General features: G+C 37.5%; 1 protein-coding gene and 1 pseudogene across 5 annotated transcripts in view; both read right to left on the minus strand.

The window, feature by feature from the left end:
* AFG1L (AFG1 like ATPase) overlaps window positions 1-27,478 on the minus strand; it is a 202,605-nt gene that overhangs the window by 110,418 nt on the left and 64,709 nt on the right. For all 5 annotated transcript variants that reach the window (XR_013382891.1, XR_013382892.1, XM_077902863.1 and 2 more), the window contains exons 4-6: window positions 21,007-21,108; window positions 19,722-19,852; window positions 10,292-10,391 (exon numbers count right to left, since the gene is read on the minus strand). Coding sequence is in view for 3 of the 5 variants with exons in the window: in XM_077902863.1 (XP_077758989.1) it covers window positions 10,292-10,391; window positions 19,722-19,852; window positions 21,007-21,108 (333 nt within the window). In the remaining 2 variants the exon portion in view is untranslated. The remainder of the gene's footprint in view (window positions 1-10,291; window positions 10,392-19,721; window positions 19,853-21,006; window positions 21,109-27,478) is intronic.
* On the minus strand, window positions 24,741-26,641 carry LOC144317864 (SREBP regulating gene protein pseudogene; annotated as a pseudogene).

A 27,478-nucleotide genomic window follows, 5' to 3' on the forward strand; every position in this document is an offset into this window, starting at 1 on the left:
ATTGTTTTTGAGGTTCTCTATGTTCTTTATAGATTTTGGATATTAACCCCTTATTGTATACATCATTTGCAAGTATCTTTTCCTATTCAGCAGACTTTCTCATTTGGTGACGGTTTCCTTTACTATGCAGAAACTTTTTTATTTTGGTGAGGTCCCAATATTTTGTCTTTATTCTTGAAGGAAGTTTCATATCTAGGTTGATAGGTTTTTTTTCCCCCAGTGTAAAGATGTAATTCCACAGTCGCTGGCCTCCATAGTTCCTAATGGAAGTCACCCAAAGCTAATCATTGGTCCCCTGTATTTAATATGCTATTTTTCTCTAAATGCCTTCTAGATTTTCTTTTTAGCTTAGGTTTTTAGCAGTTTGACTACAACATGCCAACCAGTGCTTTCTTGGTACTTACTTTGTTTGAACTTCACTGAGCTTCTTGAACCCATAAATTTATGTCTTCCTCAGATTAGGAAATTTTCAGTCATTGTTTCTTCAAAAGTTTTTCTGCTTTATTCTGTCTTCTTGTCTTCTGGGATTCCAATTAGAAATATGTTAGAAAGCTTGTAATAGTTCTACAAATTCTTAAGACTTTCTTTTCTTCTATTACTTACTCTTCAAGTCTTCATACTGAATAATTTCAAGCTCTCTGGCTCCTTGCTTAGTTATCTCATTATCTATTAAGCTCGTCAAGTGAATTTTTACTTAAGATACTGTCCTTTTTAATTCTAAAATTTAAACCTGTTACTTTTTTATAATTTCTGTTTCTCTGAGGTTTCCTATCTCTTCATTCACTATGAACATATTTTCTTTACCTCATTTCTCTAACAATTATTGTTTTAATTGTTGCTTTAAACTCTAATGCCAATATCTAGGTCATATCAGGGTTGATCTCGTTGATTGTTTTTCTTTCTCTTGAGGACGGATCATATTTTCCTCATTCTTCACTTTAAGATTGTATCCTGGACCTTGTGGATTCTGTTTCATTTTCTAAAGAGTGTCAATATTTTTGTTTTAGCAAGAAATTACCTTGGATGACTCAAGCTACAGACAGAAATCTCAGTTCAGTACCCTACCTTTATTTTAATATTTTATTTATTTATTTATTTATTTATTTATTTATTTATTTATTTATTTATTTGACAGGGAGAGCAAATACAAGCAAGGGGAGTGGCAGGCAAAGGGACAGGGAGAAGCAGTCTCTAGGAAGCCTGATACAGGGCTCAATCCCAGGACCCTGAGATCATGACCTTAGCCAATGACAGACACTTAACCAACTAAGCCACCCAAGTGCCCCTACCCTACTTTAGTTAGGAAGTTTGTGATTTACCCTGCAAATGTATGGTTCAGAGGTCAGTCAGAGGTTTGGGCAAGATTTATGCATAGAACTTGAGGCTACATCCATAGAGTTCACTTTGGGGTTCACTTCCCATTTTCCTGCAGTAATTCTTGCCCCAAACTCCACCATCTGGTCCTTCAGGCCAGAAAGATTGTGGATTTTCTATCAGAATTTCAATTACTCAATGTACCACTGACTTGACCTGCCCTAAAGGTGATAGCCATTTTTAAAAAAATGGACAGTCTCTCCAGTTTCGGACTTTATTCCAAGTTTTATCTTCCCTCTAGAATCTGCCTGATATTTTTTACTCTCTAAGACCTTCAGATAGTTTATATACTTTTTTTTTTTTTTTTTTTTTTACAAATTTATTATTGCCTGCAAAGAAGGCCATTTGGCTAGGAGCTTACTTAGCCATATCAGAAGTTTTAATTTTTAACAGAGAAATGTAATCCACTTGTATTTCCTGTCAACATGCCTGATCTTGTTTTATGTTCTTTACCCACACTTTTTGCTGTTTCTCCTGCTTTCTAGTTTTTGTTCTAAAATTTTTTTTCTTTTATCTTTGTTCTAGTTATTTGAAAAGTAGAAGGTATATCTTAAATTCTAAAATATTTGACTGTGTATTTCCCTAGTTATAAGTACAACAAATGATGATACAATCACTCAGGATCTGCAAATACTTTCTCCAAAGGGAATAAAATTTACAAATATCTAAGCAAGCAGTAACTACAAATATTCATTTACTTTCCACTCATTGGTATCATCAATTTTCTTATTTCAACCATTTCGTTTTAGTAAACTCACATTAAGACCTCTTTCCTCCAGGACACTTATTTACTTTTTTTTTTCATCATTTTTATTATCTTTATTCTATTTCTACATAAGTTATTTTCCTACATCACTGATTTCATTTTCTGTAATTTCAATTCTATATTACAGTGCATCTAATGCTTTTATTAATTTAATTAACTTAATCCTTTTCATTTCACTTAGCTTTCTTTTATTTCAGCTGATTTCTTAATAAAAAAGGTTTCAACTCAATCTGTCTTTTCTCTGTGTAGGTCTTTTATATCACACAGTCTATGTTTTCTTGATGTTTAAAGAACATTAAAACAGAAATTTTCTAATAATTCTCTCTCTTTTCTACTTATTGTTCCCATATTATGGTATTTTCTTTTTATATAACCTTGAAAAAGAAATGGTATGACTAATCTCCTAAAATGAAGATACATGGTTTCTCCTTGGTTTCCCTCCCTAACCTCCTAGTTGTTCTTACAATGTCTCTGCCTCTACTGTGGTGTAATGTTAAAGAGTGACAATTGGCATCCTTTGTTCATACTTGCAGTAGAAATACCAGTGTATCCACTAAGCATGATTCTGATTTTTGAACTGATATACACATATTTGATATATTAAGAAACTACCCATCTGTTTCTGTTTTAGGGAGTGATTCTATTAAGAAAGATGTAGAATTTTGCCAAATGCTTGTAGCTTTTATAGTGAACACAACTGGATTTTTTTTCTCCCTAGAAACATTAATATGACAAATTACATTTGTTGTACGTGTGTACATAACTCTTAGCCAAGTTTCTAGTAATATCTAGCTTTTTATTTAATGTGGATATGTTGTTTGAGGAAGGATCACATAGTGTTGTTGCCTGATAATCTAAGTAACACAGGATTATTCTTGGGCATTCTAATGCTGCCTGCAGCATTTTCATTGTAATAAACAGTAAATTTAAAATTAGAAAGACCAGAATGCGTCAATAGGGTTATTACCACTCTGTTTTACTGTCAAAGAGGCACATTGAAATGAATTTACATATTTTATTTCCCCATAAAAATGTATTCTTTTTTAATTAAGTTCTTAAATTTATTAATTTCACATTTCAATTAATTTTTTTAAGATTTATTTATTTATTCATGAGAGACACAGAGAGAGAGGCAGACACACAGGCAGAGGGAGAAGCAGGCTCCCCACGGGAGACTGACATGGGACTGGGATCACACCTTGAGCAGAAGGCAGGCATCCAATCACTGAAGCACACAGGCATCTCTATTTCAATTAATTTAATCCATGTGTCTATTATCAATTTATTGCTAGGGTCTACATGCTCTTAAATACCTTTTATTCTCTAATAAAACTTCATGTATTCAACAAAATTTTATTTCAGAACCTAAAAACTGAGTAGCATATATATAAAATTTTAATTGTGAATTTTGTTTTTTGGCTTTTCTAATGACCCAACAGCATCATCATTGAAAAGTAAAACTATGTCTATTTGTATATGAGCCATATAAAGTATTTCCCTAGATGACAAATAAATCATCTAATTGAGGTTTTACAAAGATAAGAAATTAAATACAAACTATATCTAGATCTAGTTTACCTGAAAATTTGCTAGCAATTTCCTATTTCTATGGATCTGACCCAAAATCCTGTTTCACTTTCAAAAGCCTTAACCAGATTATCCTAGAAAATATAAAATAGTTACATTACAAATTTTGCACTACAACTGCTGTTTAAAATATACTAAACATATTTTGAGCTTGCAAGAAACTAGGAAAATCCCTACAGACCAGCAGCAAGCAAACAGGAGGTTAAAAGCTAAAGTAGTAATCATTAGCTGATACTGGTTTAGGTTATTTTTTTTAAGATTTATTTATTTTATTTATTCATGATAGACATAGAGAGAGAGAGAGAGAGAGAGAGAGAGAGGGGGGCAGAGACACAGGCAGAGGGAGAAGCAGGCTCCATGCCAGGAGCCCGATGTGGGACTCGATCCCGGGGCTCCAGGATCATGCCCTGGGCCAAAGGCAGGCGCCAAACCGCTGAGCCACCCAGGGATCCCGAACATGGTTTGGGGTTTTAAGAACTACATGGGGTACAGAGGGTAAGGCCTTGGACCCAAGCAAGATAGGAATTCAAATTTAGGATGAGAAAAAAGTAACATACAGGAAGTTACTCATTGGTACCTTATTCCCTTCACCTCCCCGCCCCCCTCAAGTGTTGCTTCCATTTCTTCTCTTCTACGGGACTTTTCTCTCTTAGGTTCCTAACCTCTGGTGTTGTCTTCATTTGGCTATCAATTTTTTTCCCATTAAAATTATTAGTTACTTATTAAATGTTTCTTATCATTTTCTAGTAAAATTAATAATTTGTCTATTAATTGACAAGTCATAAGCTGTTAATGGATTATGGTATGATAGTAGATTCCATCAACAATAATCCCCATTCTTATCCAGTTGATGCTTTACAACTAGAAATGGAGGGAATGAAATGAATGAAGTGGAAAAAAACTAAACAGAGAGACTAAAAAAATTAACTAAGGGAGAAAACATTTTTCTCACTGAGTGCTATCTTCCACCTTTAATTTCCAGATTATACTGTCTGTATTCCGTGACAGGCATTACCACTCAGTTGTACAAGCCTAAAATCTTAAAACAATTTGTACATTTCCCTTTCACTTTTCTTCAATATTCACACTATGACCAGGAGCTATTCATTTTACTTCTTGAATATCTTTCAGATCTATCCTCTCCATCCATAGATAATAACCTATATATCAGAATTTTTCGACTTCAGAACTACAGACATTTCTGGCTGGATAATTCCTTGTTGTGGGGGGTAGACCTACAGATTATAGGACGTTCTGGTAGACTTCTTGGCTTCTACAGAACTATGAGAGTCCAGTAGCAGTACCCTCTCCATCCTGCCTAGTTGTTACAACCAAAAATGCCTCAAACATTGCCAAATAGCCCCCTGGGTAACAATTTTACTGCCTTATACCAACCTAACACCATTTCTTACCCAGTATACTGCAAGAGTCTCCTAATATGTCTTCACTGAATCCACCATATTACTAGATCCCATTTCATAACCCATTCTCCACACCACATCCATTGATATTTCTCCTCTGACCTTGTCAGTCCCAACTTGAAGCACTTCAGTAACTTCCCATTTCTCTTAGAATAAAATCCAAAGTCCTAACTATTGCTTTATAAGCTCTAGCTGTCACTTCTCCAGATTCATGTTGTACTTCACTGCATCCTACTTCCCCTCCTTCATGGCACTCCAGCCACACTGGCTACCTTTCAATCCCTCCAAGGGGTCATTCTCTCTCCAGCACTTGGGAGAGAACCCTCAACAAGAAGATTCTTCCCCCACCTCTTGTAACACTCTGAGAATTAGTAGATGTTATTTTAAAACAGTAACAACATATGTAGGGTCTCTACATTAAAAGCAGTGACCTAAAGAAAATGTTAAATGTATTTTGATGGTTGGAAAGACACCCGCTTTATCTAGGACAGGATGGACAAAAATCCCTGATGACCAACAAGGAGAGATGATAGAGGACAATGTGTTAAGAGTCACAAAACCTAGGTTCTAATCTCTGTTCTGCCATTGAATATCCATGTGATTTGTTCTTAATTTTACTTAACTTTTCTGGTGTGCAGTTCTATCAGTTTGAATACATGTAACCACAATCACAATCAGGATACAAAACAAGCTTCATGATCCCAAAAAATTCTTTCATGTTGCCCCTTTGCAGTGAAATACCTTTCCACTGTAATCTCTAGCAACCACTGACTTTTGTCCTAAACTTTTATCTTTTGCTGGTATAATAGATAAAAGCCATCTTCTTTATATTAAAATAATAAGCCATTTATGATCACGTCTGCCATGGCCAAAAAAAGACAAATGTATAACAGTATCCTCTCTATGGTTCATATATTTTTAAAGATTTTATTTATTTATTCATGAGAGACGCAGAGAGAGGCAGAGATATAGGCAGAGGGAGAAGCAGGCCCCTCGAGGGGAGTCTGATGTGGGACTTGATCCCTGGACCTGGGATTATACCCTGAGCCAAAAGCAGATGCTCAATCACTGAGCCACCTAGGCATCTGTCTATGGTTTATATTTAAAGAAAGGATTCAAGTTTGTGGCTAATGCCCAACTTTTGCAATTCTACATCTTGAATTTTCAGTCTTCTCTGGAAAAGTGGTACTCCACCTCAAATTTCTATGTGCCACCTTGGTGAGCCTGTAACTCACTCCTACAAAGCTATTAGCTCCAGGGACACCTGAGTGGTTCAGTGGTTGAGAGTCTGCCTTCAGCTCAGGGCGTGATCCCAGGGTCCTGGGATGGAGTCCCCCATCAGGCTCCCTGCAGGGAGCCTGCCCGCCCCGCCCCCCCCTCTGTCTCTCATGAATAAATAAATAAAGTCTTAAAAAAAAAAACACACAAAGCTATTAGCTCCAGAATGTTCATTAACCTTTCCTTGTAACTATCCTTCCTCAGTTTACCAGAACCAACAGCAATTTTTTTTCAGTAGTCATTATGGGGGAGGGGGGATGTTCCAAGCTTGTTCTAGCACTTTGCTATTTATGAGCACACCTTGTCACTAAATGTCTAAAGATAATACTGATGATGGGGCGCCTGGATGGCTCAGTTAAGCATCTGCCTTAGGCTCAGGTCATGATCCCAGAGTCCTGAGATCAAGCCCCTCCCACTGAGCAAGGAGCCTGCTTCTCCCTCTCTTCCTCACTCCTGCTCTCTGTCACTCTCTCTGTCTCTCAAATAAATAAAATCTTAAAAAAAAAAAAAAGAATACTGATGACACTGTTAACTCAACAGTCAGCTGAAGCAGAGTCTTGATAAATGATATAATATGAAAGAACTCACTGCCTTGTCTCATTGGGTTGCCACCCTGGTAAGTCACAAGAATGCTATCTATAACATTATATAAATTTTAATAAGTGCATCTGACAGAACCATTCATAACTGTCTTATACTATAACAGATTAGATGTAACTGCACTTGTTTGAATAACTGGATTCAAAATATTAAGTAATTGCAGTGCCTGGATGGCTCAGTCTGTTAAACATCAGATTCTTGGTTTTAGCTGAGGTCATGGTCTCAGGGTCATGGGATGGAGCTCCAAGTCGGGCTCCATGCTCAGCAGGGAGTCTCCTTAGGTTCTCTCCCTCTGTCCCCTCCTCCACTTGCACTCTTTCTAAAATAAATAATTTTTTAAAAAAGTATTAAGTAATTGATGTCTCCCTAAAATAAGAATTCCTGTGGTATACTATTAGACAGGGGTCTAAACTTGGTCCTATCCTATTTACACATTTTAATTAATGAGTGACTGAAAATATAAAGGCATGATTGCCATTTTATAAATGTCATAGTTAGTAGGGATAGCTAAAAATAACTTGTTAGAATGATACTTCAAAAAGATACAAATGTAAATCAAATATAATCAAACATAAATCATAAAATAGAACCATGTAGATAGACTAATAAGTTGAAATGTAATAGGAAGAAAAAAGAAATCAACTACACAAAAATAGAATGAGACAGAGCTAGTTTGACAGTGGCTCACAAAGTAAGATCTAGGTGATAACAGACTGCAAATTCAATGTAACTTATCCAGTGACATGGCTTATTAAAAAAAAAAACAACTCATACTATTACATTGCTCTTTTCAGGTTCATTATTAATAAACTCCAAGTCACTAATGCCAATAGTCAATTCCCAACCTCATCTTCACCTCTTAGCAGCATTTAACAAGGGTGACCATGCATTCCTTTCTACACTTTCTTTTTCCTCTCTTGGCACTCTCTTGGTTCTCCTCTTCCTTCACAGGATGCTCTTACCAACTTCCTTTAGTACCAATGACTCCCAAATTTTTATCTCCAGTCCAAACCTTTCCACTGAAATCCAAACTCTTATATGCATCCGCCTCATCATTAGAGAAACCCCTCCTTCCACCTTCTTACCCAAATCAGCTTCTATAGTCTTCCCCATCTCAGGAAATAGTAACTTCATCCTACTAATTGCTCAAGCCAAAACTTCTTGATCCTTATCTCTTTTTTTTTTTAATATCCTATATTCACTCCATTAGTAAGTCCTTTTTGGCTTTGCTTACAAAATATATCCAGAATCTGACTCCTCTCACTACCTTCACTGCCCCATCATTTCCCCTCAGGTTTGCAGCAATGCTCTTATAAATGGTCTCCTTACTTCCAACCTTGAAATCTCAACCCTATGATCTATTCTCAGTATTGCAACCATAGAGAGCTTTTAAAAACATGCATTCGTTCAATATTCATTCTAAGACTACTGAGGATCCATCCACGTTCTAGGCACTGTTTGGGGTGCTTAGAATTTATCTGTGAACAGAAGACATAAAAGACGCTACCCTCACAAATATTTTACACCCTAGAAGAGGAGAGAGAAAAAAACCATATAGGAAATAAATAAATTATATAGTAAGTCCATACATGAAAGAAAGAAAGAAAGAAAGAAAGAAAGAAAGAAAGAAAGAAAGAAAGAAAGAAAGAAAAGGAAAGGAAGAAAAGAAAGAAAAGAAAAGAAAAGAAAAAAAGAAAGAAAAGAAAGAAGAAAAAAGAAAAGAAAAGAAAAAAAGAAAGAAAAGAAAAGAAAAGAGAAGAGAAAAGAAAAGAAGCAGTGCCAGGAAAAAAAAGGGGGGGTGTTGCAGATTCAAAAAGAAAGGTGGGCAGCCTGGGTGGCTCACTGGTTTAGCGCCGACTTCAGCCCAGGGCGTGATCCTGGAGACCCGGGATCGAGTCCCACATCAGGCTCCCTGAATGGAGCCTGCTTCTCCCTCTGCCTGTCTCTGCCTCTCTCTCTCTCTCTCTCTCTCTCTCTCTGTCTCTCATGAATAAATAAATAAAATCTTTAAAAAAAAAAAAAGGTAAGTCTAGGCTTCATTAGCAAAATAACTTTTGAGTAAAGACCTCAAAAAGGTAAGGACTTAGCCATGCAGAGAACTGCTGGAAGACCATTCCAGAGTAGAAAGATATTAACATTAAGAATTTATAAAACATTAGTTTTGGTTCCTTCAGCCTTCAGTTGACCACATTACAGGCTGAGAGATGTAACATTTTAAACTTGTTTTTATCTAAATATTACTTGCATTTTAATTCTTAAGTAATAAGCCACCAGTGCTTCTTTAGAGATAAATTAAGGATTAGAAACTACATATGCAGGCAAGATTTAAGTCAAAGATTCAATTAGGAGTTTTTTGTCTTCATTTCACTGTTTCTTTTATGGCCTCTAAAAAGTAATTTAAAAGGCTTGTGTTTCTGAGAGAAAGAAACTAAAGAATTCCATAAAAATCCGCTTTTTGCTCCTTTTCCTGCTTCTGTTTTAGCTAGGACCTGCTCCCCGACTCCACTTTACACATGCCACAGAATGCAAATAGTGTATGTCCTCCTTCTAAGGGACACAAAGTTAATGATTTCTTCAGAATAAATAACATCTAAGGAAGGACCAGGTGACAATGACTAGATAAAGCTGTCATGTGCATATTCCAGACCACCAAAGCTAGACATCTCAACACCAGGACCCCCTAGCTCCAAAAAATAATACCTGGGCCTCATCTTCATTCTAACCGGTTCCTTGATGCCTGAAAGGACACATACACTATGCCATGGTCCTTAATAAAAAATCTCAGACCCTGAACAAAGACGAACTCATGCTCTTTTCCTTTCCAACTTTTTCAGTCACTCTGTCTGTATCTGCTCTCTCTATATCTTCAGTAAACTCTGCTCTCACTTCCTGTTGACTTATATTTAATTTCCATCCTGAACAAAGCTAAGGACCCTCTTGGCTGGTCCTACAGGACCCCTTTTGGGTCCTCCCTCAGACCTGGCCTGCCAGCATCATTTTTTGATATGAACATATGATATATCAAATACTTAGAGAAAAACAGCAAGTTCATCAAACACAGGAGATCACATGGATTTACCTTAAGAATATAAACATTTTTCAAATACAAATATCAACTGACTTTTAGATTGTCTGTTATAAAATTAATCATATGCAAAGTTATCATATTTATTAACACAATAAGATGAGTATAAAAACTATAGATTTTTCAAAGCTTGTTAGTTTCCACCTAATTGGATGAGACTAACACAATGTTTGTTTTTACCTTCCGGTGGCCTGTTGGATGTTGCCACAACGACGACCCCATTTTTGAACAGATTTTCAAAAAGCTGTTTCAGAATCATGGCATCAGCAATGTCAGTGACCTATGGACAACAACACATTTGTTTTATTTTAATTTCACTTCTGCTCTAACAAATTTGCTAATGGCTTATCTCTCTCTCTCTGTTTTTTTTTTTTTTTTTTTTTTAAGGATGGAAGTGAATTCCAAGAGAAAAATTCTAATTATCATCATGAAGAAAAGAGTAGATAATTAAAATCATGAAAGACTGTATGGTAGTCTTTTAAACTTGACTCTTTTTTGCAAGCCTATCATTTCTACACAAATTATCAAATGGTTCGATGTTAACTTCTTTTATAAACTACAGGTGGAAAGCACAGATAATTGTCCTAAACATTTAGGAAGTCTAATTAATTAGAGCTAACATGACCAAATCCCTCCTCCTACTCCTATCACAGACCCCGCACACCAACCACACCCCCCAAAAAAAGAGAAGAGAAAAAAAAAAAAGAAGAAAAAAGAATAATAAACGAGCTGATTGATATTTCTAATACCTTTCTGGCAAAGGTCCCTGAAAAGGTGACTTTAAATGGTTATGGCACTTTAGAAATAAGGACAAATAGCCAGTGAGACATAATCAGCTGCTGTTGAAAATAGAATGATATGACATAGATACTATTGTGCAATTGTTGCACAAAACAATTCAACAGATGGCCCATCACAAAAATAAGCAATTTCATTGTTCTTTTTAAGTGCCTTCTATTACTGTCCATGAATAATCAAAAGGCACTGCAGTCACTTCCAGCACAGCCAGCCTCTGCTAACCTTCGCAAACACAAATATTCCTTCCATTAGGAAAAAAAAAAAGAAGAAAAGAAATATCTTACAAGAATGGTTCGTGCAGTTCTTTAAAATATTACTTCTGACAAAAGCAGAAATGCATAATATAGATAAAACCATTCCATCCAAGTTATAGAGATACATACAACTATCTTTTCTAAAATTTTTTAAAATCCACAATTAACAAGTAAGCTTAATAACTTCTTAAAAAGCTCTTTAAAAATCACAAAGAAATAGAGGAATTAAGGAGGGAGGGAGTTGAATTCAAAAACAAATGTATAGTGAAGGTAGATATTAATCACTGTACCTTCCCTTATAAATATGATAATATGGGTTTTAGATACTTATGTAAAAACATTTTGATCTTTAATAGTATTTTAGAAAATTTAATAAAATTTGTTTTATATTCACAAAATATATCACACAATAAATATCACATTGTTATTTTTCAACTATGTTAGAGCTTAAAAACCGGAGGAATTCTTTCAAATTAGATCAAAATACTGAAAGTTACCAACTAAGTGGTTGTAACACAACAAACCACCACCCAACCTATACAGGTCTACATCTCTTTTCTCTTTTCAGCTGATGTTTTATGCCAAAGTTTTATTATTTCTTTCCCACCTGAACAAAAAAACAAAACCAGGAAATAGGGACGTGCAGATCTTTCTTTTACTGTCTCAGGCTATAACTTTAAAACATTAACTAGAAAACTACTGAAGATTCCTTAAATTAAAAAGACTTCGGGAACTTATGAAGTGGTGATTAAAATGAAAAGGAAAGTCGGACTATTTAATTATTTAGGAAAGTGATATTATTTAATTTGGAGCTTAGGATCACTGTCCAATTTTGCTTCCGCAAAAATACTCACAGAGAAGGCCCTTTTCAAATGCTTAAACACCAGTGGCATTTCTGATGAGAGAACAAACAAGCTTGCAAATTTTAGAAGCAAGTGCACTTTTAAATTGGGTTCCCAATACACTGACTTTCAAAGAGAATGATTGCAATTAAAAGTTGCCCAATTTTGGAAAATAAAAATAGCCATTGACTATCTCACTAATGTTTTTGAAAAAAAATTAAAAATAGCTTTTGCGTCCTATGGTTTAGAGACATGAAGAAATCTTCAGCTTATATAACACAGTGCAAAGTTTAAACTGGGAGTTAAAGAAAAGCAAAAAATAAAGACTTGTGGTTGGGTCATAAATTGTTGTTTTTGTATTACAAAATGCTTTTGCTCTATCAGAGTAAATTAACTTGGAGAAGCTATGGCTAATTAATAAAGCAGGAGTCACTTGGGGTAGCCGGGTGCCAATGTGTACTCTTTTGATCTTGTCCCTGCACTTGTTCAGCTTTGCTGGGGAACAGTAATTTTACAGTATAAGTGAACAGAAGACAATTGGCCACACATTCTTGGAGAGTGGGCTTTTTCAGCATCCAGCATTTCATTACCACCAGGAACAAAAGAGAAGGCTACAGATTACCAATAAGGGTAGTCTGCTAATATAGAGAGGGGAGACATTTCATTAGCATTAAAGAGAAAAGATTTTTTATGACCTAGAGTTGCTTTCCATTATGACTCACTTAAGTAAAAAAGAAAAAAAAAATCTAATGGTTAATTTACATATGTAAGTGCTCGAGTCTCAGTCACACACTGATTGGTACAGTGCCATGTAATGAGTGACAAACATAAGCATGCATTATCAGTAATTAGTATTAGCACAAAAATAAGCACCTATTTTTTATTAGCAGTTTTTAATAGCTTTCCTGTTTTACAAAAACGGTCAAAACTATTTTTTAAATGATATTGATAGCTTATGGAGGAGAATTTTGCATGATATTTTGCTCATCAGAATTTTTTTTTTAGACCATATTAGTAAAACATCTATCCAGTGTCCCTAAAAGCGACAGGAAGAAATAACATTTTTTTAAAAAAATCAGTTTCCTTTAGTATTATTCTTCAGAATCATAGATGATTCAACAAAAAACATAAATATTCAAAGTCAACATAATGAAACCCTAAAGAAAACTTTGAGGAAAAGCTACTCTTTTATTTCAGCATAAAACAATCTACCAAGACAAATTTCTCAAACAAAATTACAGTATGTTTGACACAACAGGCAAAACTGAAATGCCATACTTAGGAAAGATGACCAAGCTAACAAGGAATACATTCTGCAAATGTATTCTGAATGCTACCAAAACATAATTTTAAAATTCCCCAAATTCAAGAGTACATATGTTCTTGTTTTTAAGCAGCAATAATTCTCATTCAGCTCCCTAGTAAGATAAATATTATATTAATTAACATCACCTAAAGGCCAATAATAACTAGTTAAAAATCAAGACTACTAATAGGATTCAATTTTAAAAGTGAGGTGGTGATTGCAGACATGATTGTTAAGAATAAAATGCCTAAAAAATTATTCTGTAGGGTATCAGCAATGTATTGCACCAGGATTAATAGGCTTAAGGATAATTTTTAGATTCTATCATTTAAAATATCTACTAAAAGCCTATTCAGCTCCAGAGCCACATGACACAAGACATCATATACCAAAGAGAATATATAGCATAGCTGTTACTACTAGTGAATTAGAGCACCAATGATCAATTCAAACTAAGTTACTAGCTGTGTAACCTTGCACAAGTTACTTAACTTCTCTGACCCTTATTTCTTCAATACAATGAAAGTAGTAATAATTATCTATCTTGAAAAATTGTTATGATCCTTATAGTAAATTCTTATAGTAAAATAAGAAAGTAGTTAGCTATGATTATTATCTGTGTATGGTATATATATGCTAGTTTAATTGTATATTATTTATATGTAGCTGAATAGAATTTTAGCTGTAGATGGAATGGTACATAGCATATAGTATAGTAGTTAAGAACATAGGCACACAGTACTCAATAAACAGTAACTAATGTTATTACCGAATATACATAATAGATGGAATGTAAGCATTCCAATAAATGGCATTATCTAAAACAGATAGTACATAAAAGATGGATTTGGGGACACCTGGGTGGCTCAGTGGTTGAGCATCTGCCTTCGGCTCAGGGCACGATCCCGGGTTTTCGGGATTGAGTCCCATATCGGGCTCCATGCAGGGAGCTTGCTTCTCCCTCTGCCTATGTCTCTACTTTCTCTCTGTGCCTTTCATGAATAAATAAATAAAATCTTTAAAAATAAATAAATAAAATAAAAGATGGATTTTACTAGCTAGTAAACATAGTAAACAAACAGTATTATTTAAGGAATACACATTCAAACAATGACATACCATTTTTCATCTATTAAGTTAAACAAAAAATGTTAATTCAGAATGTTGGCAAAAAAAATGGTGGGTTGTTAATTAAGGGAAATGGGTCTTAGTTGGGAGACTGCCTCAGTATATATCGTTTGGTATTAAGTTCTATCCATTCATTCTTTCACTCACTATTATTCATTCGCTCATCCTCAAACACTGTTCTAGACATTTGAGATACATCAGTGAGCAAAATAAAGATTCCTGCCTTCAAGTTTACATTCTTATGGAGGAATATATATAATAAACAGTAAATATAATAAATAATATATATATATGCAGAGGGTGATGTTGTTTTAATGGTTTTTAAAAGGACAGTAAGGGATATTGATTAATGACAAATCACAATTTTATAAGAATAGGCCTTGTTAAGGCAATAACTGAGCAGAGATCTGAAGACGTGAGAGACTCTTTGGGGTCTCTGGGGGAGACTGCCCCAGGCAGAAAGTTCAGTGGGAAGGCTCTGCTTGTTTGTTCTAAGTTGTGTGGATGTTGGGAATCAGAGTGCTGCTGCAGCAATATTTTGGGGGTATTCTTTTACCCGCCCCCCCAAATTTTAGAAAAAAGGGGCAAACAGAGATTTGGACTAGAAATAATCCAGTTTTGGTGTGCTGGAAGAGCTTTTCTAAGACCAGTAGAAGACAGTTCAGATATTGAAACTAGGATGCAGGTTTTGCTTAGTGATCACCTCTGCCCTTAGGGGACATATTCTTGCCCTTATACTCCTGCTGTCTCTGGTTCTTCTCAATGGTGGGTATAATGTTGATAATTGGCCTTTTCTCACATGCAGTGTAAATTCCAGGCTTCAAGTTGAGAATTGTAGAGGATATAAAAGAGCAAAACTACTAACATTTTTCATCCTAGGACATGCAGGGCAACTTTGTTCAAAAGCAGAGGGCTCTCATGTTGTCAACTCTAGCATAATAGAATACTACATTCTAGTAGCACTTGCGATCATATAAAAGTAATCAAGTTGATATTCAGTCTTGTTTTATCATCTCTGCATTTGTGTTCTTCAGAGCCCTGGTGGGAAAGAAACATTTGGTATAACACCCACTATAAGCTATGGTTCCCTAATCCAGGAAGAAAATAGGGTTGGAAATTATTTGCAGTAAGTAAGGCTGAAAGATAGGAGATAAGATCAGAGAGGAAGCAGAAAGGCTTGAGTAAAAGGAATGACACTATCTTATTGTATTTCCACCCCTCTAACTCCATCACCCCCAGCGCGCGCGTGCACGCTTGCACACACACACACACACACGCACACACGCAGAGTTTAAGCCTTTTTTAAGTTGGGTTTTGTTACCTATAGTAGAAAGCAATCTACGAGATACAGCTCTTTGCTCTTTGGTCTTAAGTTCATCAGGTGATTCTCCTTCCATTGGAGGTCCTGGATTTTATATGAAGGAAGGTGACATCTCCTCACAGTACTATTTATGCTATCTTTTACAGGCTATAGGGAAATCCCTCCTGATATAGCAGATAGGAGCAAAACATGAACTAATCCATCCCCATCAAGACTGTTTGCAAGAAACAGGCACAGGAAATTCAGCTAAAGAAAAGGGGTTTACTTGAGACTCCAAGATGTGAACAGCACTGATAGAACCTGCGGGGAACTGGAGCTAAACACAGGCTTAGGAGCTGAGGTAGCTCTGGAGAGCTCAGCAGCTGTCCAGGGAGCAGCCTTGTAGTCCTCCCCCTAATGGGATTCAGTTATTTCCTCTGTCTCTTTGTTCCTGTTTCATTATTGTGCAGGAAGTGCCTTCAGTGCCTTTTAGCTCAAAGACACGAGACAGAGGATATGATTGGCTCAATCCCCAGGGCACATCACACAAGTGCAACGTTGTTGGCAAGCTTGTGGGCTTGCTACTCATAGATCAGATGTCCAGACATGGTCCATTTGACTGTGGGTCACATGAGGTCTTGCAGTATGGGATAAGGCTCTTTAAATAAGGCAACTGGGATGGATGAGTAAACAAATGAATGAACATCAAACCAACTCTGGCTGGACACAGTGGGTGATGACCGGTCCATCACAACCACTTTCTCTTTGTTAGCAAGCAACTTTCAAGTGAGGGTCCTGTCTCCCCCTTGATCTTCTTTATACTTAATACATAATTTGAAAAATCACTTTTATTGCCTGCCTTTATACTTAATACATAATTTGAAAAATCACTTTTATTGCAAGACTCACTCATGTGGAACATGAGCATCCTGAGAGTTGCTTTTGTTTCCTTCTTCTCAATCATGCATCAACATTCTGAAATCTGAACTCAATGGAGAATGCCCAATGCAACCAGAGATAGTTCTGTTAGGGTCTCACTATCAGGGCAACATTATGATTTTCATGGGTCCTAGGCACCTTCTACCTTCATGAGCCCCTTCCTCAATTAGAAAATGCATTTGAGGGATCCCTGGGTGGCGCAGCGGTCTAGCGCCTGCCTTTGGCCCAGGGCGCGATCCTGGAGACCCGGGATCGAATCCCACATCGGGCTCCCGGTGCATGGAGCCTGCTTCTCCCTCTGCCTGCGTCTCTGCCTCTCTCTCTCTCTCTCTCTCTCTCTCTCTCTCTCCCCCTCTCTCTCTGTGTGACTATCATAAATAAATTTTAAAAATTTAAAAAAAAAAAAAAAAGAAAATGCATTTGAGGGACGCCTGGGTGGCTCAGTTGGTTAAGCATCTAACTTCAGTTCAAGTCATGATCCCAGGGTCCTGGGATTGAGCACCACATTGAGCTCTGCATTGAGCCCTGCTTTGAGCCGGGTGCTCAGCAGGGAGTCTGCTTCTCTCTCTCCATCTGCCCCTCCTCCGCCCCCACAGCTCATGTGCACACATGCTCTCTCTCTCTCTCAAATAGATAAAATATTTTTTAAAAATGCTTCTGAAAATGTTTATATATATAAATTGTATTTGATGACTGAGTTGGTATAAAATATATATAGATACAGGCTGAATTCATTATGGTATATTCGTTTTTTTTCTACAAATTTTAAAAGAAATTAAAATATTCTCATGGGGCCCTGAAAGTATCATGGACTCTAAGTACTATGCCTACTACACCTAATGGGTAATTTGGCCCTGCTTGCTATTAATCTTCTCAGGATCTCTTTGCATGAGCAAATTTTCATCACTTCCTAACCTTCTTAAATAGTCTTGCCAATGTCTTCATGTCACAGAAACAGACGGATCTCTTCTCTGACTGTTTTAAAATTTACATTCTTTAAGTTAAGGGTAATGATTTTTATATGATACCAAGGAAACTCTGATGCCTCATCTATGTGATGAATATGGTGGCTATTTTACAGAATTAAATGCATAGCTATTTTATAGATATAAAAACACTTTGTATACCATGGATCATTTTACAAAAGTTCGACTTTTGTAAAAAAAAAAAAAAAAATCTAACTTCAATGCTTTAATAAAAAATTTAACTGTTAATTCAATTTTATTTAGTGATAATGTGATTAAGAGACTCATAATGAGAAAACAAGAGAGATGGTCTTCACTAATTTATCACTGACTTGTTGTTGACAGCATAACTGTTAACTCATTACTATTTTTAGAACTAAACAAGGCCCTTCTCTTTCTGCAACACATTGGTGCACTTAGAACACTTCTTCAGGGTAGAACATTTCTTCCCCATAAGCCTTTCTTCTGAAGACCTTTGCAGTTCTACAATACAAAAGGTGAATGTGAGGCTGTCTTAATATGACTGCAAGGAGAAAAAAAGATTCCTTCTCCCCAGATGGCTCAGTGTAACACCATTCCTGGTGAAAATTCTTCTTTCTTACCTATCAGAAATTGAGACCATTGTTAGATAAGTGTATCAAGTTGCTAAAGGCGACCTATCATGCCTCATTTGGGATAAATGCTACCTGGCCATCTTATCTTCCCATCAACCCAGGTTTTTAAACACAGAAGAACAAGAAATAACTCTCTACGAATTTAAATGCATAATTTCAGAGAATCTTAAAATTGTAAGAAACTTGATAATTCAACTAGGACAGTTCCCTCACTTCATCACAAATATGTTTGTGAGGCTTAAATAAGATGTGTGACTCACCCAGGGCCCACCTCGGAGTAGGCACAAAACAAATGCTAGCTTCCTACCCCTTGAAAGTTCTCTGGGCCTTTATTCTAAGCAATCAGACACAGGAGTTTATGCACTCAGCTCCAGAAATATTATTCAAAAGCTCTGGGTGTGAAGCCCTATTTTTAAGCTTATATTCAATACTTGTGAATTTTTCTATTTTCATTCCAATAATCAATTGCTCTCATAGTAAGCATTATAGAAAAATCGACTATCACATTTCAGAACTACTAAAGATAGTAAACAAGGAGGGAATAATTCTTAACCTAGAATATCTATTACTATGATTATTATTATTATTATTATTAAGCAATGGGATACAGAAAAAGCATAAGACATGATATTTGCCTGCATGCCATATTTGTTCTCATAAGAAATAAAGATCTGGGATGCCTGGGTGGCTCAGCGGTTGAGCATCTGCCTTTGGTCCAGGGTGTGATCCCGGAGTTTCAGGATCAAGTCCCACATTGAGCTCCCTGCATGGAGCCTGCTTCTCCCTCTGCCTATGTCTCTGTCTCTCTCTCTCTCTGTGTGTGCCTTTCATGAATAAATAAATAAAATCTTTAAAATAAAAGAAATAAAGATCAGAAAATAACTTTTTACCACTTTAAATGTGCAGTTTCAGAGAATCCTAAAACTAGGAGAAACTTGGAAAATTCAACTAGGGCCAACTCCCTCCCTTCATCACAAATTGGAGGCTTAAAAGAGATGTGTGAATCACTTGTTTTTTATATAACATTTTTTTAAAAACCACAAACATCTTTAAAGACATTATTTTGTAATAATGATATTATCTCCATCATGGTATAGGCAAACTGTAACTCCATTGACTATGATATAGGGGTAGGCAAACTTTTCCTATAAAAGAATCAGTAGTAAATATTTTAGGCTTTGCAAGCCACATATGGTCTGTGTGGCATTTTCTTTATCTTTTTCAAAAGACTCTTTAAAAATATAAAAATCATTCTTTTCTCACTGGTAATACAAAAGCAGATGGGCCAGATTTGCCCTGTGTGGGCCATAGTTTGCTAAGCCCTGGACTAGACAGTAAAATAAAGTCATAAGAGGTAGCATGTCAAATCAATCTATAAAACAATGATAAAATCAGAAACAGAATTTAAATCTTCACATGTCATTCAGTATACCATTCTACATCTATGAAACATCTGTACCTTACCTGAAACTCATCGAAACATAAGAGACATGCTTCTTCACTGATTTCTTCAGCTATGGGAGCTATTGGATCATAGGATTTAGCCATGAATCCTGGCTTCCTTTTTGGTAAACTCTTTTTAAGGCGGTGAATTCCTTTAATGGATGCAATTAAACACAAATTGAATGCTGTATTAATAGTACATTTTAGACAACCATAACAAATCTTTTAAATCTGTAAGTGAAACCTTAGTGTGAACATAAAAAGTAAGTTTAAGTGCCACATAAAATCAAATGTGATTATTGAAAATTGGTTGCATTCTTTCTACCTCAAAATAAGTTGTTTGCATCTTAATACATTCCCATGGTTGTGAGGACATTTTGTAGTCATTCTATCCCCATCCTTCAATCACTTCAGAGATGACAAAGTGATAGCCTAGATGACCAGATGGTAACTAGAGGATCAACAGATCAATTTTACTGCTGAGGATTTTAGAGATGTAGGCAGAGCAGGTGATTCCATCCTATATCTAGCGTATGAAATCAGGATGTTCCTTATCTCTAGGCAATCTCACTTCACTCGTTATATGTATGCTAAATGCTGAAAGTATTTGAAGGAAAATACAATGTTCCTGGCCTGGTTAGGTTACAGTATATTTGGTAGACAAGTAATATAAAAATGAAATAATCTAAGAACACTGATAAAGCAATAAGGCATACATACATGTACATGAATGCCTACATGCTAGGGTGACACACAGGAAAGGACCTAATCAAGAACAACTTCTTGAAATAAATGAGTTTTTAACATTTTTTTTTAATTTTAAGATTTTATTTATTTGACACAGAGAGAAAGAGAGAGAGAACGTGGGCAAGCACAGGCAGGGGGGTGGCAGAGGGAGAAAGAGAAGCAGGATACCCTGCTGACCATCCAGCCCAAGGCAGGGCTCTATCACAAGACTCAGGGTTCAGGACCTGAGCTGTGGGGAGATACTTAACCCCCTGAGCCACTCAGGCATCCCAACATTTCTTATTGATCCTTAGTAGAAAGACAAAATAGTCGACCTTCATATAGTAACTTCTCTTAATGGGAAGTACTGAATTTGTCTTTAGGATCAACTCTAAATACATCATGAAATGTATGAGTTGTTTCAGTATAGCACAAAACAAATGAAACCACATAAAACCTTACTTTAAACAAATTCTAATTTTTTAAAAGATTCAAAGATTGAAAATTTTAAAAGATGAGAAAAACTGTTTTGTAGTGTTTACCCACTTAAAAATCCCTTCTTTTAGACCATTTAACTTACTTTCATGAACATCTAGCATGAAACCATGAAAATGAACCCGTTTCTTCCTCTTCATCTCCACATAATCATAAAACATGTCCATCACCATCGTTTTCCCTGTACCTTAAAAAAAAAAAAAAAACAACTATTAAAAAGTATGTACTGATTAAGGATTGTTCATTAGCTTTGGGATAATGAAACCACCCTCTTCTACTGGAAAACTTGAGACTATGTTACTTTTTTAGGAAGGAGTGTTTATTTTTTGTGTTAAACCAGCTAAAAATAAAATGTTGATATTGCTCTTCTCTATTAAAATCCTGTTATTAGGAAATATGACATTTAGTTAACATTATAGGAGCTATTTCCCCCAGAGAATTATGTAAATAAACTGACGAGATCTGCAGATTATTCATTCTTCAATTTGTCTTCCAAAAGACATCAGTATGAATAAAATAACTTAATCAATTAAGTAAATATTTATTGGGCCATAAGCAAGAGAAGTGGTCTTAGGTACTACAGGAAATTCAAAAAATGAAAAATAAAAAAAATAAAGATTAGTAACTAATATCAATGCTGAAAATAAATAATATAGATTAGAACTAGAGAATTGCCAATTTTAACACTTTTTTTGTAGCTTTACCTTCTCCTGTGTATCATACAGGATTTCCTCTAAAAATGTTGATACTATGTTCTTTTTTTTTTATTTTAATTGCAGTACAGTTAACATACAATGTAATACTAGTTTCAATATAATACTAGTTACAATATGATTCAACACTTCCATACATCACATGGTACTCATAGAGCTAAGTGCCCTCCTTTCCTTTAATCCCCATCATCTATTTCACCCACTCCTTCACCCACCTCCCCTCTGATATCAGTTTGTTCTCAGTAGTTAAAAGTCTGTTTCTTGCTTTGTCTCTTTTTTCCTTTGCTTGTTTTGTTTTAGCTTTTAAATAAAGTGTTCTTAAAATATAACCTTCTTAAAAAGTTGAGAACAGGGCAGCCCGGGTGGCTCAGCGGTTTAGCGCCGCCTTCAGTCCAGGGTGTGATCCTGGAGACCGGGGATCGGGTCCCACGTCAGGCTCCCTGCATGTAGCCTGCTTCTCGCTCTGCCTGTGTCTCTGCCTCCCTCTCTCTCTCTCTCTCATGAATAAATAAATAAAATCTTTAAAAAAAAAAAGAAAAAAAGGTTGAGAACATAAATCTTACAAAATGAGGCCTACTTGAAGAAATTAAAACCTTAACCCTTATAATTTAATTATCTAATTTTCAACGCTAAAACTTTTAACCACTGTGATTACTTTAGTTATCGAGTCACATTTAACAAAATATGCACAGAAATTCTTATTCCTTCGCAGAAAGCCCAGGGCTCTGGGGTCACTGGCAGTCCTCAAGCTCAGTTCAGACCCAGCATTCCTCAGCAGGCCAAGCCAGGCCATGCTTGTGCTGTCCCTCATCTTCACCGCTTCCTCCACCACCACCACCACACCACCACAGTGCCCATCCTCTCCGCACAGGAGCTACAAGTATTCATAGGCAGCTCGAGATTTAAGATCTGAGTCTTAAATCTGTTTGGTTTTCCTCCATTCCATACAACTTTGAGCCTATGCCATTTGAATCACCAGAAAGTTTTTTGTATATGAAAATACAAAAAAAAAAAAAAAAAGAAAATACAATTTACCAAACAAATCTGGTCATTGATGAAGAAACTAATTCAATTTAAAAGTAATCTTTTTGCAAAAATATTTAGTGAAATACTTCTTGATACAGTGAGTGGCAACAGATCTTAAATTATTACATTTATGCAAAAAATTAATAAAATTTTAAATTCTGCTGCATGAAACACAGTACACTTATAGATCTAGAAAACAGTCATGATCTAAACAAAAATCTGAATGTATATTTGAATGTAATCTTTGTGCTAACTCTTTAAAAACCAGGCTTAAAATATAACAAAACCATCATATAAAAGCTTCTGGGGATAAAAGAAAAAAAAAATCATAATGGAAAAAATTGCTACCTGAAATTTAACCTTTTGAATGTCAAAAATTACTACAAATAAAATTAATATCCTTATTTACTTTATCAATACATTGTTACTGAATACCACATGTGAGTCTCTATCCTGGGTGCTCAGGATCTGGTAGTAAACAAAACAGACAAAGATCCCTGCCTTCATGAAACTTGAAAGATTAACCTTACATATTGTTAAATATGAAGAGCTCTTAGGAACTACAATGGTGTTTTTGCTTTGGTTTTGATTTTGTCCATCCAAAAAAAAAAAGATACTTCAAATGAATCAAGTTGGCATGTAAGTAACAACTCCATATCAAAATAAAATTCAGTATATAAAAACCATATAATCCTCACATCTGAAAAAATGTTTGAGAAAAGTCAGCACACATTCATGATCAAATTTCTCAGCAAACTAGGAAAAGCAGCATACTTTTCAAACTCATAAAGGACAAAACAAAAAGAAACCTACAATGAAAAGATGCTCAATATCACTAATCATTTGAGAAACACAAATAAAAACTACACTGAGATACCACTTCAATACCGATTAGAATGGCTATTATTTTTTTAAGAAAAAAATAACAAATATTGGATGTGTGTTGCTGGTGGGAATATAAAATGGTGTAGCTGCTTTGGAAAACAATATGGCAGTTGCTCAAAAAATTAAACACAGCCTGGGTCCGGGGATCGAGTACAGCATCAGGCTCCCTGCAGGAAGCCTGCTTCTCCCTCTGCCTATGTTTCTGCCTCTCTGTGTCTCTAATAAATTAATTAACTAAAAGTCTTTTTTTTCCCCACATACAAAGTTTGATTTAGCTCTGTGAATGCACATAAAATCCAAAAAGTCCAATGCAAACTAAATAGATTTGGGGGGAAAAAACACTAAAAAAAAATTGGGGAACCCCAGGTGGCTCAGCGGTTTAGTGCCTGCCTTCAGCCCAGGGCGTGAGCCTGGAGTCCCGGGATCAGGTCCCACGTCAGGCTCCCTACATGGAGCCTGCTTCTCCTTCTGCCTATGTTTCTGTCTCTCTCTCTCTCTCTCTCTGTGTCTCTCATGAATAAATAAATAAAATCTTTTTTAAAAATTAAAAAAGAAAAAACAATTGCCAGACAGCCCTCTGAGAAGGCTTACTTAAGGAGGACAAACCCCTTTGGGAAGAGAGGTTTAAGAAGTAATAGGAGAAGGTCATGGGGAATTACTGCTACATACCGCAGAAACATGTTGGAAGGAAACATGGTCCAAAGAAAAAAACCCTACTGAAAAAAAATGTCAAAAGTGGATTGTAAAACTAGTACCCCACTCCAAGGTCAACAGCTCGAACAATCAAAAGATGAAAAAGATGGGGGATCCCTGGGTGGCTCAGCGGTTTCGTGCCTGCCTTTGGTCCAGGGCGCGATCCTGGAGTCCCGGGATCGAGTCCCGCGTCGGGCTCCCGGCATGGAGCCTGCTTCTCCCTCCTCCTGTGTCTCTGCCTCTCTCTCTCTCTCTCTCTCTCTCTGTGTGTGTGTGTGTATCTATCATAAATAAATAAAAATAAATCTTTAAAAAAAAAAAGATGAAAAAGACCTGGCCTGATCCCAGGATTAGTAAGGGGCTTGCTCTAGGAAAGAGCTGTGTGTCCATGTCTCCTGAGAGCAAAGAGCCATAGTACTTGAGGGGCAGAATGTCTTGATCAGAGGACCAAATACTCTTGACCTTGATTGAGCCTGAGAGATTCGGTGTAAGCACGTGGACCCGCAACTGGCACGCCCTGCGTTCACGGGCTCGCCCCATTGAGAGTAGGAGTGACTCACTTACAGCAGCACCTCAATGGAAACTTGGGCTTTCTTCTTCACAAGTCGTAAGGAAACTGAAGGTCTGAACCTGTTATGTGTCCCGAAGCTGAAAGCAATGAAGGATGACTGCCTACAGCCAGTTATTAGGTGTCTCTTCACCTAGGAATTGCCATACCAGCAGGTTTCCATGACAGGAGAAGGGAGGAGGCTCCCAGGGTACCATGGCTGAGCAGACCACAATCATTTCAGCAGTGGCATTGGAAATGAGAAAATCCTCCGGAACAGGGAGTTGGAATTTCTGGTCCAGAGGATGCTCACATGCAGGTAATGCAAGCACATTCAAATACCATGACCAGAAAACCTGTGGGCAGCTGGTGCCACCTGCAAGGGGGGCTGGTAGAGGGCCGGAACAGAATAGTATCTTTGAGTTGTTGATAATTTTAGATGTCAGGATACAGTGTCCAGGGCCCACTTCTGAAGGAGCTTTTAAAACAATTACCTTGAGAGAACATGCATGTTCAAAGAGGCCAAACATTTTATCGGAGTAAAGGGATGACTTCACTCAGGAAACCCCACAAGAAAACAACAACAATTTCCTTGAATATATTTGACTATTAAGGCAAGACATCTTCCCATATAAACCATTATCATGTTCCCACTACTCCAAAGAAATCCAATAAATAAATTCACAGTGAAGGGTTCGAGGAGTCTGCAACTAGAAGTGCCCCAGAGCACCAGCAGCTCCACAGGCTCGCCTGTAGTTTGTCCTTGAATGTGATGCACTGTTTCCCGGAATAGTTCCACAGGGTAGAGCCCAGTGGTGAGTGAGGCCAAAGAGTACAGCATAAGAAGTGGTCAAAGCCAAAGCTTCCAACGATTCCTCTCTTCTTCTAGGCAGGCTAGAGAACGCTGGAGCGTGGCTTCAGGCCACAAGTTCTCCTGTGGCGCCTGCTCGCCCGTGTGTGGTCTGTCTCCCGTGCTTGTCACGTGGGGAAGAGCTCAGGGGGGCTCTCTTCGTAGCAGTGCTTGGCTATGGGGTCCCTATCGGTGTTCTCATGCTGCACGCTCTGGGATGAGGTCCTGCATTTGGCCAGACACAATTCAAAGTGATCTTCGAGGGCCATGAAGAGGTTCTAGAATGCCACGGCTGCCTGGTGGGAAGCGCTCCAGGAGAAGCTGCTTGCTGGGCTGAGGCAGCAGGACACACAGTACTCACAGGACCACAGCAGCCATCAGAGCGGTACTGCTTCGTGCCGGGGACGTTGACATTACAGCGGCCGTTCACCAGCAAATCCTTCCTTTCACAGATGTATCCTAGCTCATCCGTGAGGAGGTGCTTCCCTTGCATGGAGTTCAGCGCTGGTTGCTGGGCCCACTGCTGCTCCCCAGGTGAACCTGCACCTTCCACGGAACGGGCTGGTCGTGGTATTGAACCTGGAGGAGATTCCGAGCTCTCACTGCTCTTTCCTTCTGTTCGAAGGTGCTGCTGAGGAAGTAGATGAGCGAGAGCCCGAAGACCTGGGCGAGCACCCACCTACATCTTCGGGAGGAGTCGGCGCCACACCACAGCCGCCAGGTTCACCCTGCGGGTGCGGAGCAGGATAGGCACAGAGCAGGGCGGGCGCGGAGGCCGGGGCAGGTGCGGAGGCCGGGGGCAGGTGCAGAGGCAGGGCCGGGGCAGGTGCAGAGGCCTGGGTGGGCCCATAGCCAGGCAGGTGCGGAGGCTGGGGCAGGCCCATAGCGGGGCAGGTGCGCAGAGGCCGGGGCAGGTGTGGAGGCCGGGGGCAGGTGCGGAGGCCGGGGGCAGGTGCGGAGGCCGGGGGCAGGTGCGGACGCAGGACGGGCCCAGAGCCACAGGCATGGCCCCTACGCTGCCGGCAGCCCCATTCCCCGAGGCAGGCGCCCGCCCCCTGGCCTCCAGCCCAGCCAGCTCCCAGCCATAAATTAAAAATCTTAAAAAAAAAAAAAAATTAAACACAGAATGACCATATGATCCACCACTTCCACTTCTGAGTATATACACAAAAGAACTGAAAGCAGGGATTCAAACAGATATAGCAGTATTATTCACAATAATCAAAAGATAGAAATAGGGGCACCTGGGTGGCTCCGTGAGTTAAGCGTCTGCCTTCAGGTCATGATCCTGGGGTCCTGGGATCGAGGCCTGCAGCAGGAGCCTGCTTCTCCCTCTGCCCCTCCCCCTCTCATGCTCTCTCGCTCACTAGCTCTCTGTCAAATAAATAAATAAAATCTTTAAAAAAAAACATGATGGAAATAACCCAAACATCCATCAACAGATGAATAGGCAAAAACTGGATACATATGCTGGAATATTATTCAGCCTTAAAAAGTAATGGAATTCTGACACATAACATAAATGAATCCTGAAGACAATATAGTAAGTGAAATAAGCTAGACACAAAAGTTTAAATAATATATGATTCCATCATATATGAGATACCTAAAGTAGTCAAATTCACAGGGACAGAAAATCAGATGGTGGTTATCAGGGCCTGGGAGGGAGAGGCATTTGGAATGGGGAAGTATTGTTTATAGGTACAAGCTTTCAGTTTGGGAAGATGAAAATGTTCTGGAGATAACGGTGTGATGGTTTCAAAACAATGTTAATGTACTTACTACCACTGAACTTTACAAGTAAAAGTGGTTAAAATGGTAAATTTTATATTATGTATATTTG

Source organism: Canis aureus, chromosome 7 (assembly GCF_053574225.1).
Source record: "Canis aureus isolate CA01 chromosome 7, VMU_Caureus_v.1.0, whole genome shotgun sequence".
NCBI classification, from domain to species: Eukaryota; Metazoa; Chordata; class Mammalia; order Carnivora; family Canidae; genus Canis; species Canis aureus.